At 39.6% G+C, this 13171-nt stretch overlaps 1 protein-coding gene across 10 annotated transcripts in view; it reads left to right on the top strand.

Annotated features, from left to right (window-relative positions):
- LOC123775788 (cytosolic beta-glucosidase) overlaps positions 1-13171 on the top strand; it is an 889125-nt gene that overhangs the window by 237118 nt on the left and 638836 nt on the right. For 5 of the 10 annotated variants that reach the window (XR_015725387.1, XR_015725386.1, XR_015725385.1 and 2 more), the window contains exons 6-7: positions 2026-2220; positions 6216-12965. Coding sequence is in view for 1 of the 10 variants with exons in the window: in XM_087863913.1 (XP_087720039.1) it covers positions 6216-6235 (20 nt within the window). In the remaining 9 variants the exon portion in view is untranslated. The remainder of the gene's footprint in view (positions 1-2025; positions 2221-6215; positions 12966-13171) is intronic. The other 5 variants (XR_015725391.1, XM_087863913.1, XR_015725390.1 and 2 more) reach the window with 4 other exon arrangements.

The raw sequence follows: 13171 nt of genomic DNA, 5'->3' as shown, positions 1-13171 counted from the left end.
TAAGCACTTTAACTCCCCTTCTGTGTGTGATGCGTAGAGCATGGCAATAACAGATGGGGATAGAGGACGTGGGACTGTTGTAACGTAGCTGGGGGCATTCACCTCCTTGCCTTTTGGTTTCCTCTGCACATCATTGTCTGGCACTGTGGTGCTCTCAACCCCAAATCTCCTCAAATTGCTCTTCTTCATTGACAGCTTCAGCTGTTAATATTGTCCTTCTTAATAGACCACTCAAAACCAATATTCCCAGGATTATCACATTCATTTTGGTGTAAAGGACCTCCCTTTGTGTTTTCACAGGCACCTACACTTACCTCCAGTATAAGAAATATACCTGTATTGTAATGGGTTAGTTGTGCTGCCAACTTTTTGAAGAGAGGAGGAAGTCTTAGTAATGGATCTATCCCCAGCACTCAGCACAGAGCTAGGAGTGTAGTAAATGCTTAATGAACTTTTGCTGGTTGAATGCATGAATGAATCAATGAGTGAATGAATTCACATTTTGCTGAAAGTCTGATGGTTATAGACAGTCTCCAATTTCACCCAGGTTATAATAATATTGAGCACGCAGTTAAGCTGCAGGCAGAGCTGTAATCTTTACTTCAACCACAAATAGCCTTCATTTTGTAGAATTTTGTGGAAAAGTTTAGTCTCATAAAGATCTTCTCCTGAGATTGATTTGTCCCTTAAATCTGTATCTGTGTCAAAATGCCACAAACAAAGTTCAGCAGAAAATGTAGTAAAATTATGCAGTGTGGGTAAAGGAAGGTATTAAAGCACGTCTTTCAGGATGGCTAGGAAATGAGAGGTCTAATGACCTTCCTTGTAAGACTGGATGAATTGACTCTTAGGTGGAGAGGTAGATCTCACCTTTTTTAGTAGGATCCTATCTCCTTGCCTGTTTTGAATGATTTACCCTGCCTTTTCTCCACTTCTAATCCTTTCTAACTTGCCCATAGTCTAAGACTTGGGGCGAATAGTCATTGACTTATAGTAAAATTTACTCGGTTGTGTTTACACATATAACTTTAACATTAGCAATGATAATAACTGATATATTTGAGGGCTAGGCTCAGTGCTTTCATTTATGTTATCACAGGGAAGTTCTATATTCTTATAAAGAAAACAGTATTGTCCCTATTTTTTAAAGATTAGAAAGTAAAAAAGGTGAAAAACTCGCTCAAGATATTGCATTTGGTGTCAGCATTAGAACTCGCACCAAGTCTAGCTTCAATATCTGTATTCTTTCAATTATTTCATATTCTCTCTCATGATGTTAAAATCTTGATAAATGGAATAGATTAGTCTAGTAATCAGAAAATCCAGTGAAATAAAAAGACAATTGTAAATGGTCAGTACACAGAAACATGATTTAGTTGCCTGAATTTTTGGCTTATGAAAATTCTGTGAGGTGCTATGATAAATCTCCAGATATTAGGTTTTCCCACAAAAAATTAGAAATTGAAGGAATTTTGGAATTTATGTATTCAGAGAATTTTTACTGAGCACCTAGTGGGTGCTAGCTTTTTGAACTTGGGGCGCAAGAGTACAGAACAAAATCATTGCTTATTATATTAATTATATAATTAATGAACAATGTGGACAAAATCCATGTTCTCATAGAACTCTCATGCCCATTATCGTCTCAATTTACAATTTAGGTGGAAGCAAATTATCCCAAATTATGTGGATAATTTACTCTACTCCATCCCACTGCTCCTCTATACTTGACTGGTCATAAATGCCCATTGAGACTTCATATAAACATTCCTTTGAAAAATAATTAAATTTGGAGAATAGAAGATAAAGCAAAATATTTTAAATTATTTTTTTCAGTCTCAGTTCTGTTTCTCAGTGGACTATATTGAAGTAATAAAATTTCTGCTTTGGTAAAATGGTAATGAGCCTTTATACCCCGATATTATATGAGAATTAGGGGACTGTTGACAAAAATTATGCCCCAGAAGTTTGTGAATGATTTAATGAACCAAAGATTTGCTTCATTAGCTCACCCACATTCCACAGGTACAAACAGCATCCCCAAAGATCATCAGTGTGTGCCAGCTGAGCCCCTGTGGACGTGGGAGATCAGTAACTCACCAAGACATGCCATGATCTTCATTTAGGAAACAGCTTTTTTCAAAGGGAAAATTGGCCTCCTACATATCCTGCATTCATCAGCTAATCATTTCTTCTTTCCATGCCTCTAGGTGCCAGTAGGTGAGTAAATCCAAGAAGAGTGCAACATTTTATCTAAGAATGCCCCTTCCCCCCCATCAAGCAGCATCTCTTGGTGGACAGGATACTTGCATAGCTCTAGTCATTGGTAGTGACAGCAGTAGCACATTACCTGCAACCTTTGGGATTCCTGGGATTTAAAATTTGTGACTTTGACCTGTTGGGGTGATCTTGGACATCCCTGGAATGTGGTATTAGCTTATTTTGTTCAGGTGTGAATTCAAATCAGCTGTCATGGAAGGCAAATGTGTAGGGTCATTGAAGCACTTATGGCACATGATTTACAGTTTCTGTGAACATGTATCACCAGAGGACCTTACAAAAATTCATATCCTGACTCCCTAGGTCCAGGGAGGGGCATGAGATTCTGCATTTTATTTTGGGGGTGCCAATGAAACTGGCCTTCAGAACACACTTTAAGTGGTGAGGTTAGCAAGTGAATCTGATGGACGGTCCATGAATCACAGCTCAAGACAGCTTTGTTGTTTTCCCTTTATTGTTGCACACCCAGTAATTTTAACTAAGGCTTTAAAGAAACAACTTACAAATTTATAGTTGTAATTGAATGCATTTTAGGAAGAAAATATGCTACAGTGATGTTCACAATTCGGGATTAAGAAGCTGTCACTTGAGATATAATCCTCATCGATGTCAGCAGTTCGTTGTGTACATGTAGGGAGCTGCTTTACCTACATTATCTTATTTGGGTCTTGTCACCTCCATGAGGCAGACTAGCCCAATATTTTGCTAACACGCTTTTATAGATAATTCAAGTGAGAAACATAGCAGTGAGTGACAACCCCAAGATGACACAGAACATTGTGAGAAGGCAGGGGTCTCAACCCAAGGATCCCCATTCTTAGTCTGGTGGCAGATCCATCTAACAAAATAGTTTTCATTTTATTCTTCTAAAATCTAGAGATTCACTGCCTTTCTTCACATAATGTGTGTTCGAACTAAAGTTATCACATATGCTTATAATATCCTTCCCTATGATCAATGTCATCACCATTATCACCCACAACAAGCAATGGCAGAGTTTCTGATAAGCACTTATTATGTTTAAGGAATATTTTGTGTGTACAAACCATATGTACAAAGGAATATGGGAAGCAAAGCCATACAAATGATTTTAATAACAGCATAACAGAGGAGATGTGAAATATCAAATTACAAAAATTAAGTGAGTTAATGCAGTTTTGTTAGATGCTTAGTACCTAACGAACACTTAAATAATGTTACTATCAAACAAGTGTCTTAATAATAAATGCTACAGAATATTGAAGTGTTTAGTGGTCAAGGAAAGCTCAATATAAGAGGCAAGATTTTTAGTGGCTCTTGGAAAGGAATAAATTCACGGTGGTCATAAGCCAGGTTCTGGAGTCTGGCTGCTTGGATTTGAATTACGGCCCAACCCCTCCCATGCTGTGTGTATTTGGTTAAATAATTTGAATCAGTTACCCTGAGAAGTAACCCTGAACTTAGTTTCCTTGTCAGTAAACTGTTGAGGAAATAATAGGTCCTACCTCGGAGGACATGGAGAAAATTAAGTAAGACATGCAAAATGCTGAGTATCCTTTCTAGTATGGGGTAAATGCTCTGTAGTCAGAGCTGATTTTATTCAGCATTTACTTTTGAAGATAAGACTATCGAGGTCCAGAGAGATTAAGTGACTTGCCTTATTTTAGGAATTCTGAAACCTGTGATTAAAACTCCGACATCTAACCCCAGACCTGTATTCTTTACTAAACTACGCCAACTGTACAAATACCAGTTCTGCTACTGCTATGAATACTACTGCTGCAACCATGATTACAACATCTATGACTACCACTACTACTATGGCTATTCTACCATGAGTACTACTACTACTACTATGACTGACTGCTGCTATTACTACTATGACGACAGTGATGACAACTACTTCTACTAGAACCATGACTTTGCGCTATGACTATTACTGTGACTACTCTACTATGAGTTATACTACTACAACTATGACTATGACAGCTTCTATGACTACTACTACTATGACGACTACTCTACTATCAGTGCTACTGCTACAACTGCGACTGCTGCTAGGACTACTATGATGACAGTGATGGCAACTATTGCTACTACAACTATGAATATAGTGGCTGTTATGACTACTACTACAACTACTATGACCTCTCTACTATACTACTGATACTACAACTATGGCTGCTGGTATGTCTACTACCACTATGACTACTCTACAGGGAGTGCTACTACTAAAAGTATGACTATGACTGCTGCTATGACTACTACCATGACAACTACTCTACTCTACTATGAGTACTACTACTACTACAACTGTGACTGCTGCTATTACTACTGTGATGACAGTGATGGCAACTACTGCTACTACAACTATGATGGCTGCTATGACTGCTACTACTACTACAACTACTCTACTATGACTACTACTACATATGACTACTGCTACTACAACTGTGACTACAGCTGCTACTATGACTGCTACTCCTACCACAACTACTACTATTTTTGTTGTTATTGTTGTTGTTATTCCTATTATATGCCATTAGAACTTTAGGAAAGCTGGAAAAAGTAATATGGAGTGGGTGAGTCCTAGTGTGAGTACAGACAGAAGGCAGAGGTCCATCTGGCCTAAGAGAGAGCCCTGACTGAGGTGGAGGGCTGTGGGGAGAGGAAGTAGGAAACCAGGTTGGCGAGAGAGGTTGATGTCAGGCCACAGAAGACCTCTAGCATCACACTAGTAAGACAGGGATTTGTTCTGAAGAAAATGGGGGGGGCAGGGTTGAATCTTTTGGGTAAGAAAATAAGTAACTTTTTTCACTGTTTCAAATAATTAAAGTAGAGGGGTAGAGGAAGGAAGCAAGGAAGCCAGTTAGATGGTGGTGCATTCATCCATTTGTTCATTCATTCACAAATTACTATCCATGTGCTTTGCCCCCTCTGTGGCACATTAGGTGTATAACTAAAATGGACTGCACTGTGTGGACAGCAGATACAACCACAGACCCACAAACACATACTCTGTACACTAAGAGAGATACTCATAAAATGTGGCTATAAAGTAATGAGGCTAATTGCGCAAAGCTATCATGGAATCTATCTTATTACTTGATAGCCTTGGCTCGTATAAGAAATATATTATAAACTAAACCCGAGGAATCAATCACACTCTTTAGAAGTTCTTCTACGTGACTCACTTAGTGGGTATGTGATGGAAGGAACTTTTATGGTAGGGAAATTCCTATCAGTCACAGCTTTTATAACTGCCTATTGATGATATACACAGCTCCATAATGGCAGTGCTAAAATTGGCTTTTACTTCCTTAAACCATCATTGTATTGAACCATGTAACCAGAAAATCACAATGTGGTGATCTTTCTCTACACTAATCCTTCCATGAGCGCTTAATGACTTGTCTGTTCATCTTGGAGATAATAAACCTTGCATTGAAGCAATAGCTGTCTTGGTGACTTTGCATAAATCATTATTTGTAAAAGTGAAGGAAAACCTATAGATAGGAACCAAGGACCAAGGTTGCTCAACTTTCAAGAATTAGCTCTGATAATTGCTGTGACTTCAATTAGGAATGCACTGAACAAGTAGATGCAGACCAAAAAATAAATATTATTTCTCAAAGTGATCAATATAATAACTTCTGGCATAGGAAGGACAGTCATTAAATATTCTAGCAAAGTTTGTCTGAGCAAAGCAACATTGTAGTGAAGGCTGATAGGGTAGAAAATGGGAACACAGAGACTACTAATCTACAGCTAAAAATCAGGGTGACATGTAAGAATGCATACATGGGAAATAGAAATGTTATTAATACAGAACAACCTACAATTTTAAGACTATTTATTTCCAATAATTTGAAAAAATAGTATCAATTAAGATAGTTTTATCAAGGCAGGAGACCCATTGGTTTCTCAAATGAGATTTGTACACTCCTGTTTTTCAGGTTCTTCCTTCACACCTTGAGTCCCTGCTGAATCACTCCAATTCTCAGCGTCCTACCAAGGTAAGAGAACACAAATATTTTCTTGAAGCAAATATAGATAGATTTTTTTTCCGAAACACAGATTCACAAGAAAACAAGGCAAAGAGAAAAAGAAGAGAGAAGTAAGACATAGCACTATACTGAGGCCAGTTGCCTGATTTCCATTACACTTAACCTAAGTTCTTTTAGGCTCTTGTCTCAAGGGCTGATATTGTTTGAAAAGCAGACATGCCAGTAGTCAGGTAGCTTAGCCCGCAGAAAATACCCTGAGATTGAGTAAAAGGAAGCAAGAAACAGAAGAGTAACCCCAGAAACAGAAGAGCAAACAATACACTGCAGAGTTTGAAGCTGATGGAATACCATACTGATGGGTTAGCAAGTGGTTCAGTCTGCACAGGGAGACCACCTCCCCATCCATCACCCCCGCATTTCAACATTTCATTGTTTCTCCTCTTTACACTCTTTTCTCCTTTCTTCTTCATCCCTACCCACCCCATACTTCTTCATTCCTCCTTTCTCCCTTTCTACCTTCCCCCTTCCCTTCCTTCCTTTCTTCCTAACTTCCTTCATCTTTCTTTTCACTCCTCCTGCTTGGATTGTTGCAGTGGCCTTCTAATTGGTTTCCCTGATTCTACCTTCACCCCCAAAGTTTGTGCTCAATACCATAGCCAGAGAGATTTTTTTAGGACATAGGTCAGCTCACAGCCCTCCCCCCCACCGCGCCCCCCGCCCCGTAAAGCATCCTGCCTTGGCTTCTCCTTTCTTTCAAGTCAAACTGAAGCCCATAGAGAGGATTTAAGGTCCTCCATGATCCAACCCTCCATTCAGTTGCTGAGTTCACCTCTTCTTCACAAGTCAGGCCCACTCCCAACTTAGTGGTTTGATTGGCTTCCTCCCTAATATCTGAATGATTGACTCTCTGCTTAAACCTCACCTTCTCAGTTACTGCTGATCACCCTGTTTAAATTGAAATCAACCTTCCTTCTCTCCCTCAATGCTGGCATTTTTGATTTTCTTTATCCCATTCTTCCTAACATATTATACAACTTACTTATTTATCATGTTTATTGTTTATTGTTTTTCATCTTTCACTGGAATATAAACTCCATTAGAAAGGGATCTTTGCCTGTTCAGTGTCTTATTCCCTAGTATAAAAAAGTGCCCAAGAAGAGTAGGCTCAACAAATAAATATATTTGTTGAATAAATGAAAGTAACTTATCTTCAAGGAGGGAAACAGACAATGCAATGAAACACAATACAGCTGGTAAGTGTACTGCTGGAAGTCTGTAGTTATTTTAAAAGCAAGAATAGAAGTTTCCCTTCTCTGTTAGCATGGGGGTGGAGAAAAACTTGAGGGAATGTTTAGAGAAATAGTAACATTAATGTAGGATTTGGAAGCATGATCAGAAGTTCATCAGGCAGGGGTGCCTGGGTGTCTCAGTTCTTTAATCATCGGACTCTTGATTTCAGTTCAGGTCATGAGTCCATGCTGGGTATGGAGCTTACTTAAAACAAAACAAAACAAAACAAAATGAAACAAAACAAAACAAAAAAACCAAAGAAGTTCACTGGCTGGGATATCCAGAGGAAATATCAAATGAGGGAGGGCATTCCAGATAGAAAGAACAACACATGTCAAGGTAGTGATGTATGAGAGGACAAGCCGATTTGTGTACATACTGAGAAGGAGGGTATAGTTTGCCTCAGTATGTTACTGGGAACTTATAGGGGAGAGGTATAGGTAGAGAATAGAGAGGGGCCAGGTAATGATGGATCTTATTTGCAAAGCAAGGGATGTCAGATTTATCCTGAAGATAATAGGAACACATTGAAGGACTTTAAGCAAAGAAGAGACTATCAGATTTGATTTTTTAAATATAATGGTAGAACAGGATGGATGAGAGAAGGGTGCCTCTAGAGGATAAGAAGCCATTTGCAAAATACTGGCTTTATTTAAGGCAATGGAATTAGAGAGCCAAGAAGTCATGTCTATGAAAGATTTAAAAGGAGGACCTTGAGTGATTTAGTGACTGATAGCATATGTAAAAAGAACAGGGATGCATCTAAGATAATTCTGACATGTATAGTCTGAGTGACCAGTTGGATTGTGATGCTATTAGCTGTAAATGGAATATTAAGAGATGAGCAGGCTTGGGGAAATAATGTTTTCTTGAGAAATGTTGAGTTTGTGGTGCTAGAGAACTCCCAAGAGGAGTTATATGGTAATTATAAATAAGTAAATTAAGTGGGTGGAACTTAAGATAGAACTCTAGGAGGATAGTGATAGAGATTTCGGCAGTGATAGTTAATGACAGTTAAATCACGATAATTAGTGTCATGGTCCTGCCAGAATCTGCAGAGTGATGAGAGCCAAGGTTCATGCTCTGGGTAGAGGTACTATTTAATTGTAAGACAGAGAAAATGCTGCACTACCCTGTGAATGGGATATTGCACAAATGGTCAAAGATTCAGGAAGGTAAGGAGGGGGTAGTGGTGCCATGGAAGCCAAGAAAGGAAGAATGGCCACCATCATTAGACACCGTAAAGAGGCCATGGAAGATAAGGAATGGAGAGCTCAGGGATTTACCCAAATTACTAAGAAAATTTTTCAGAGGAGCTTTGGGAATGGAAACCAAACTATAATGTACTGAGAAGTCTAAGGGATTTGATGGGTAGATTATAATTATAGATGAGTCTTCAAGAAACAAGCTTTCATAGGAAAAAGGAAGAGATTAAATTTGGCCAAAAGGTGAAGAGAAGGTAATTAATTTCTCATACAAAAATCACTTGTTGGGCAGATAGATTTAGTGTTGAGGGACAGTTTGAAAATACAGGAGAGAGAGAACAGGTGGTTCTTGGCCTTATTGTAAGGGGCCCATTCTGCATGGGAAATGATAGGAGTTGGTTTGTAGATCATTGTTAGAGGCTTTAGCCCCAAAGAGGAAAAGGACTACTTGTTCTTTGGAGTTAAGAGGAGAGGAAGGTGATGTTTACAAATAGATATGTAGGAAACATTGAGGTTTAGGGAATCAATATATAACTCCCTCCCTCCTTGTTCCCTGAATTTGGAACCAAATGGAATAACACAGTGAAGCAGAGAGATGAAAATCAACATGAAGGCTTTATAAATGATAGGTTGACTAGAGACTGTAGCAATGAGATATAGACACATAGACTTGCTAATGCTGTAGCCCTGAATTAGACAGACATATAGACTGGACAGCTGGACATCTGCAATCTTCCCCGCACAGAATGACCCCTTATTGCAGAGCCAAGAACAGTAGAGTAGATGCCAATGCACACTCTTTGCAGACAGATTAGGAGAGAAAGGGGTTTAAGTGAGCATGTCCAGTCCATTCTCCCATGCTAGCAATCAGTTAATTCTGGAAACATGAATCCCTTGATACAGGGTGTCCCCTTTCCAACAGGAAAATTGGTGATATTGAGGAATTCCCATTTCTCTTTATTATTTGAAGTGGAAAATGAAGTCTTCCCATGTTTGAGGGAAGTGGAAGAAGGATCAAGAGGGCTGGGAAAGCATAACGAATATAGTAATGCTCACTGTGAGGAATGGAAGAGTGATCCAGGGACACATGGAAGAGTTGTTGAGGGGAATTGCCATCTAGCTGAGGACAGAGAACATATATTTGCAGTGGCCCTTCTCCAGAAGGAGAAAATAAATGTTTATTTTCCCCTGAAGCCTTGCATGGGAGTTGAAGTGGTAGCAAATATTGAAATATTTGTCATGAAGTAATATGCCATGAGGTCTAGACTTGTGTTTCATTCTTCTCCTGCTGCATAACAAAGAACCCCTAAACTTAATGGTTTAAAATAATGACAGTTTATTGTTTTTCATAGCCAAGAAATGAGGAAAACTCAGCTGGCTAGTTCTTCTGCTCAAATGTCATTGCTTAGGTCATCCATTTGGCTGCATACAGCTGGGCCTAGATGGGGCTGGAAGGTCTGAGATTAATTCATGCACATGTCTGACACCTCCTTGTGGTCTTTCTTGGTCTTCCCATCCCTCTCCTTGCCATTTTTTCTTTCCTCCCCTCTCTCCTTCTGTCTCCACATTGCATCTCATAATTTAATAGTCTAGCTAGCTTCCTCCTAGCATGGAAGCTGGCTTCCCTAGAGAGCACAGAAATGGAAGCTGCCAGGGCTTTTCAAAGTAAGACCTATAACTGGCACAATGTCACCTCTGCACATTCCATTAATTACAAGGCCAGCCCAGATTCAAAGAGAATGATTAGAATAGACTCCCCCTCCTTATGAGAGGATCCACTGCATATACAGGGAGGAAGGTAATTGATGACGGCCTTCTTTGGGGACTATCCACCGCAAAAGGGTGAGGGGAAGAAAAGAAATGTATTCAGGTTGCAGATATGCAAAAAGAAAACCCAGGATTTCACTTGCCCATAGAAGAGGCTAATGGCTGGAGTTTATTTTATGGGTGAAGTTCTATTACCCATAGAGGGAACTATAGTATTTCTGCTAGAAAACAGAATATACTTCATAGTGCCATGGCATTTCTAGCAGAAGTTTGAGGGCTTAGGGGAAAAAAAAAAACCTAATGTAGTTGAAATTTCATTTTGATGTTCAGACTCAGCTCACTCTGAGGAGTAAAAGTAGTTTGGACATGAAAGTGTCACACTAAATTAGGCTCTACTTGGCCTTTTGGGAGATGGTAAAATTAGGATTGCCATGAAAACATGTAAGAATTTGAATCTATAGGTCAGGCTGCTGTTTCAGGAAATATGTGAGCTTGGTATAGTAGACATAGGATACCCTCTTCCTTTGGGGGCTTTATCCCCATCACAGCAGCACTTAGCTTCCTTTAGAAGCCAGGGTATTCGTTATCTAGGGTTTGTCACCCATGGTTTTATATCCTTTCAGGAATTCCTGACTCCTCTTGGATTTTCTTGCTGGAGTTTGCTCTTTCTTCCATTTCGACTCTCCCTAAAGTTTCTCTGCCTGTCCCTTATGGCTTTAGATTTTGGAGTGTGTGTGAATCTCCATTTCCATCTCCATTCTTATTCAGAAGAACAATTTTATTTTTCATATCTTTTGATTAAGAAAAACTAAATTTCCAACTTTGAGTTCCCACGTTTTTGGCTTATGGAAAATTGAACTACATATTTTGGGGCTTCTCTTCAATGCTTCCCTGAGGTTGTGCTAAGGTCCTGGGATCATTATAAAGTACCAATGCCCTGGTTCTGTGAAGAAGTGTATGGGCCTAGCCTCTGTAGTCCGCAGTGAATTGAAGAAATGTTTGGTTAGGCTGTGAGCCCTGGGTCCTACCATCTAGCGTCCCTGCGACACTATGTGGTCTTCCAAGGGATTTTTGCTCCCTCCTCTGGTATTACAAGGAAGTAGTATGCAGGTATCTTCAGCATGCTGAACCATGTGACTTTTTTTCTCTACCAACTGTCTCTCACCCAGGGAAATCTCTTTTAGTTGTTGGGTATCCCTCTTACTTCAGGCCCTACTATTCTTAAGGAGCTTAGGCTTTTGACTATAAAAGCCAAAAAGTCTTGTCGCAAATCTTTGTTGGTTTGAGCCTATTGCCTGCTTGAATGGGGCAAAGGACATGGGAAAGACAGAGAGAAAACATAAATTAATAATGCAAGAGTCTTCCTGCCACATTTCCCCATCACTCCCAATCAAAGATGATTTGTCCATGTGTCTCTACCTCCCAAAGGAACCACTAGCTAGTCAGTTAAACAGTTCTATCTAAGTGACTATGATCATTCAAAAGAGTGAGAGAGGCCTTTTGAGTTCCTACAATCCTCATCCCTGGCATATGTGTCTATTTCAATAGTGGGCTTCTGGAGGAAATGCCTAATTTTGTTAGTCATTCAAAGAAATGACTTCAATGACATGCATTTCAGTCTAGGTGAAATGAGATATAAAGGATGAGGGGCATAAGGGTAGGCAGGGCAGTGTAGGATTGTCTAATTATGATACTTAAGTATCATATTATTCAGCCCATCGTAGAATGGGGTTTGTTGATGTGCCCACATCGGCACTTAATAACAAAAATGCTGACTTTTGCATATCACTTTACAATATCTGAAGCACTGTTCTAGCCACAATTTCCTTTGAACCTTGATTCTAAAACCATAGAATGTTCCTATCGAAAGGAATTTAGTTAGCTTCTCTTCCATCCAGGGTGACAATCCTGAATGGACATGTGCAGTTACATGTTCTGGAACCATTCAGGTGACAGGGAGCTCACTACTTCATAGTGCCAAGAATTTAGAATGTACAGCTCTCATTGTTCAGAAGAGTTTTTGTTTTTAGCAGAGCTGAGAGCTATTTCATCCTTAAATTCCATTTAAGGACTAGTCTTTGTGGTTAGGCAGACATTCATCAAAATCACAACTTAGCCACCAACTGTATGGGATTTGGGGCAAGTGACATGAGCTCTCCAAGTATTCATTGGCTCATCTGTAAAATGCTGATAATCTACTGACCACACAGGATTGCAGGAGTGTTTGAAGAAATAGTGAACCATGAGCTTTAGGTAGGTAGTAGCTCCCTTAATCCTCTACCGGTCCAGGGGGCTTTCGGAGAAACACTACCTATTGCCTCGCGTTGTAATACGTCAGTTTTCTCTTCAGGCTCTAAGCTCCTGCTTTTTGCTGTGTGTCTGCATCATGAAGACTTCCTTCCTGTACTGTTGCCAACCTGCCAAACCATGCAACCAGGTAATCTCATGCTCTACAACTGAGGTTCAATCAAGAGTCAGTATGCTCTGGGGGAGAGCCTAGCCGAAGTCAGTGTGTAGCTCCCATCTGAGTTTTGCAGACAATATTTTCCTGGCTCCAGGGTCTTTGTCCTTTATTTCTAAGTTCTATTAAGTTCTAGGTTGGTGATCTTATTAAATGCTGGATATTTTCCTCTACAACCTGTT

This window comes from Ursus americanus, chromosome 8, assembly GCF_024610735.1.
Source record: "Ursus americanus isolate L20-20 chromosome 8, mUrsAme1.1.p, whole genome shotgun sequence".
NCBI classification, from domain to species: domain Eukaryota; kingdom Metazoa; phylum Chordata; class Mammalia; order Carnivora; family Ursidae; genus Ursus; species Ursus americanus.
This window is presented reverse-complemented; position numbering and strand designations above follow the sequence as displayed.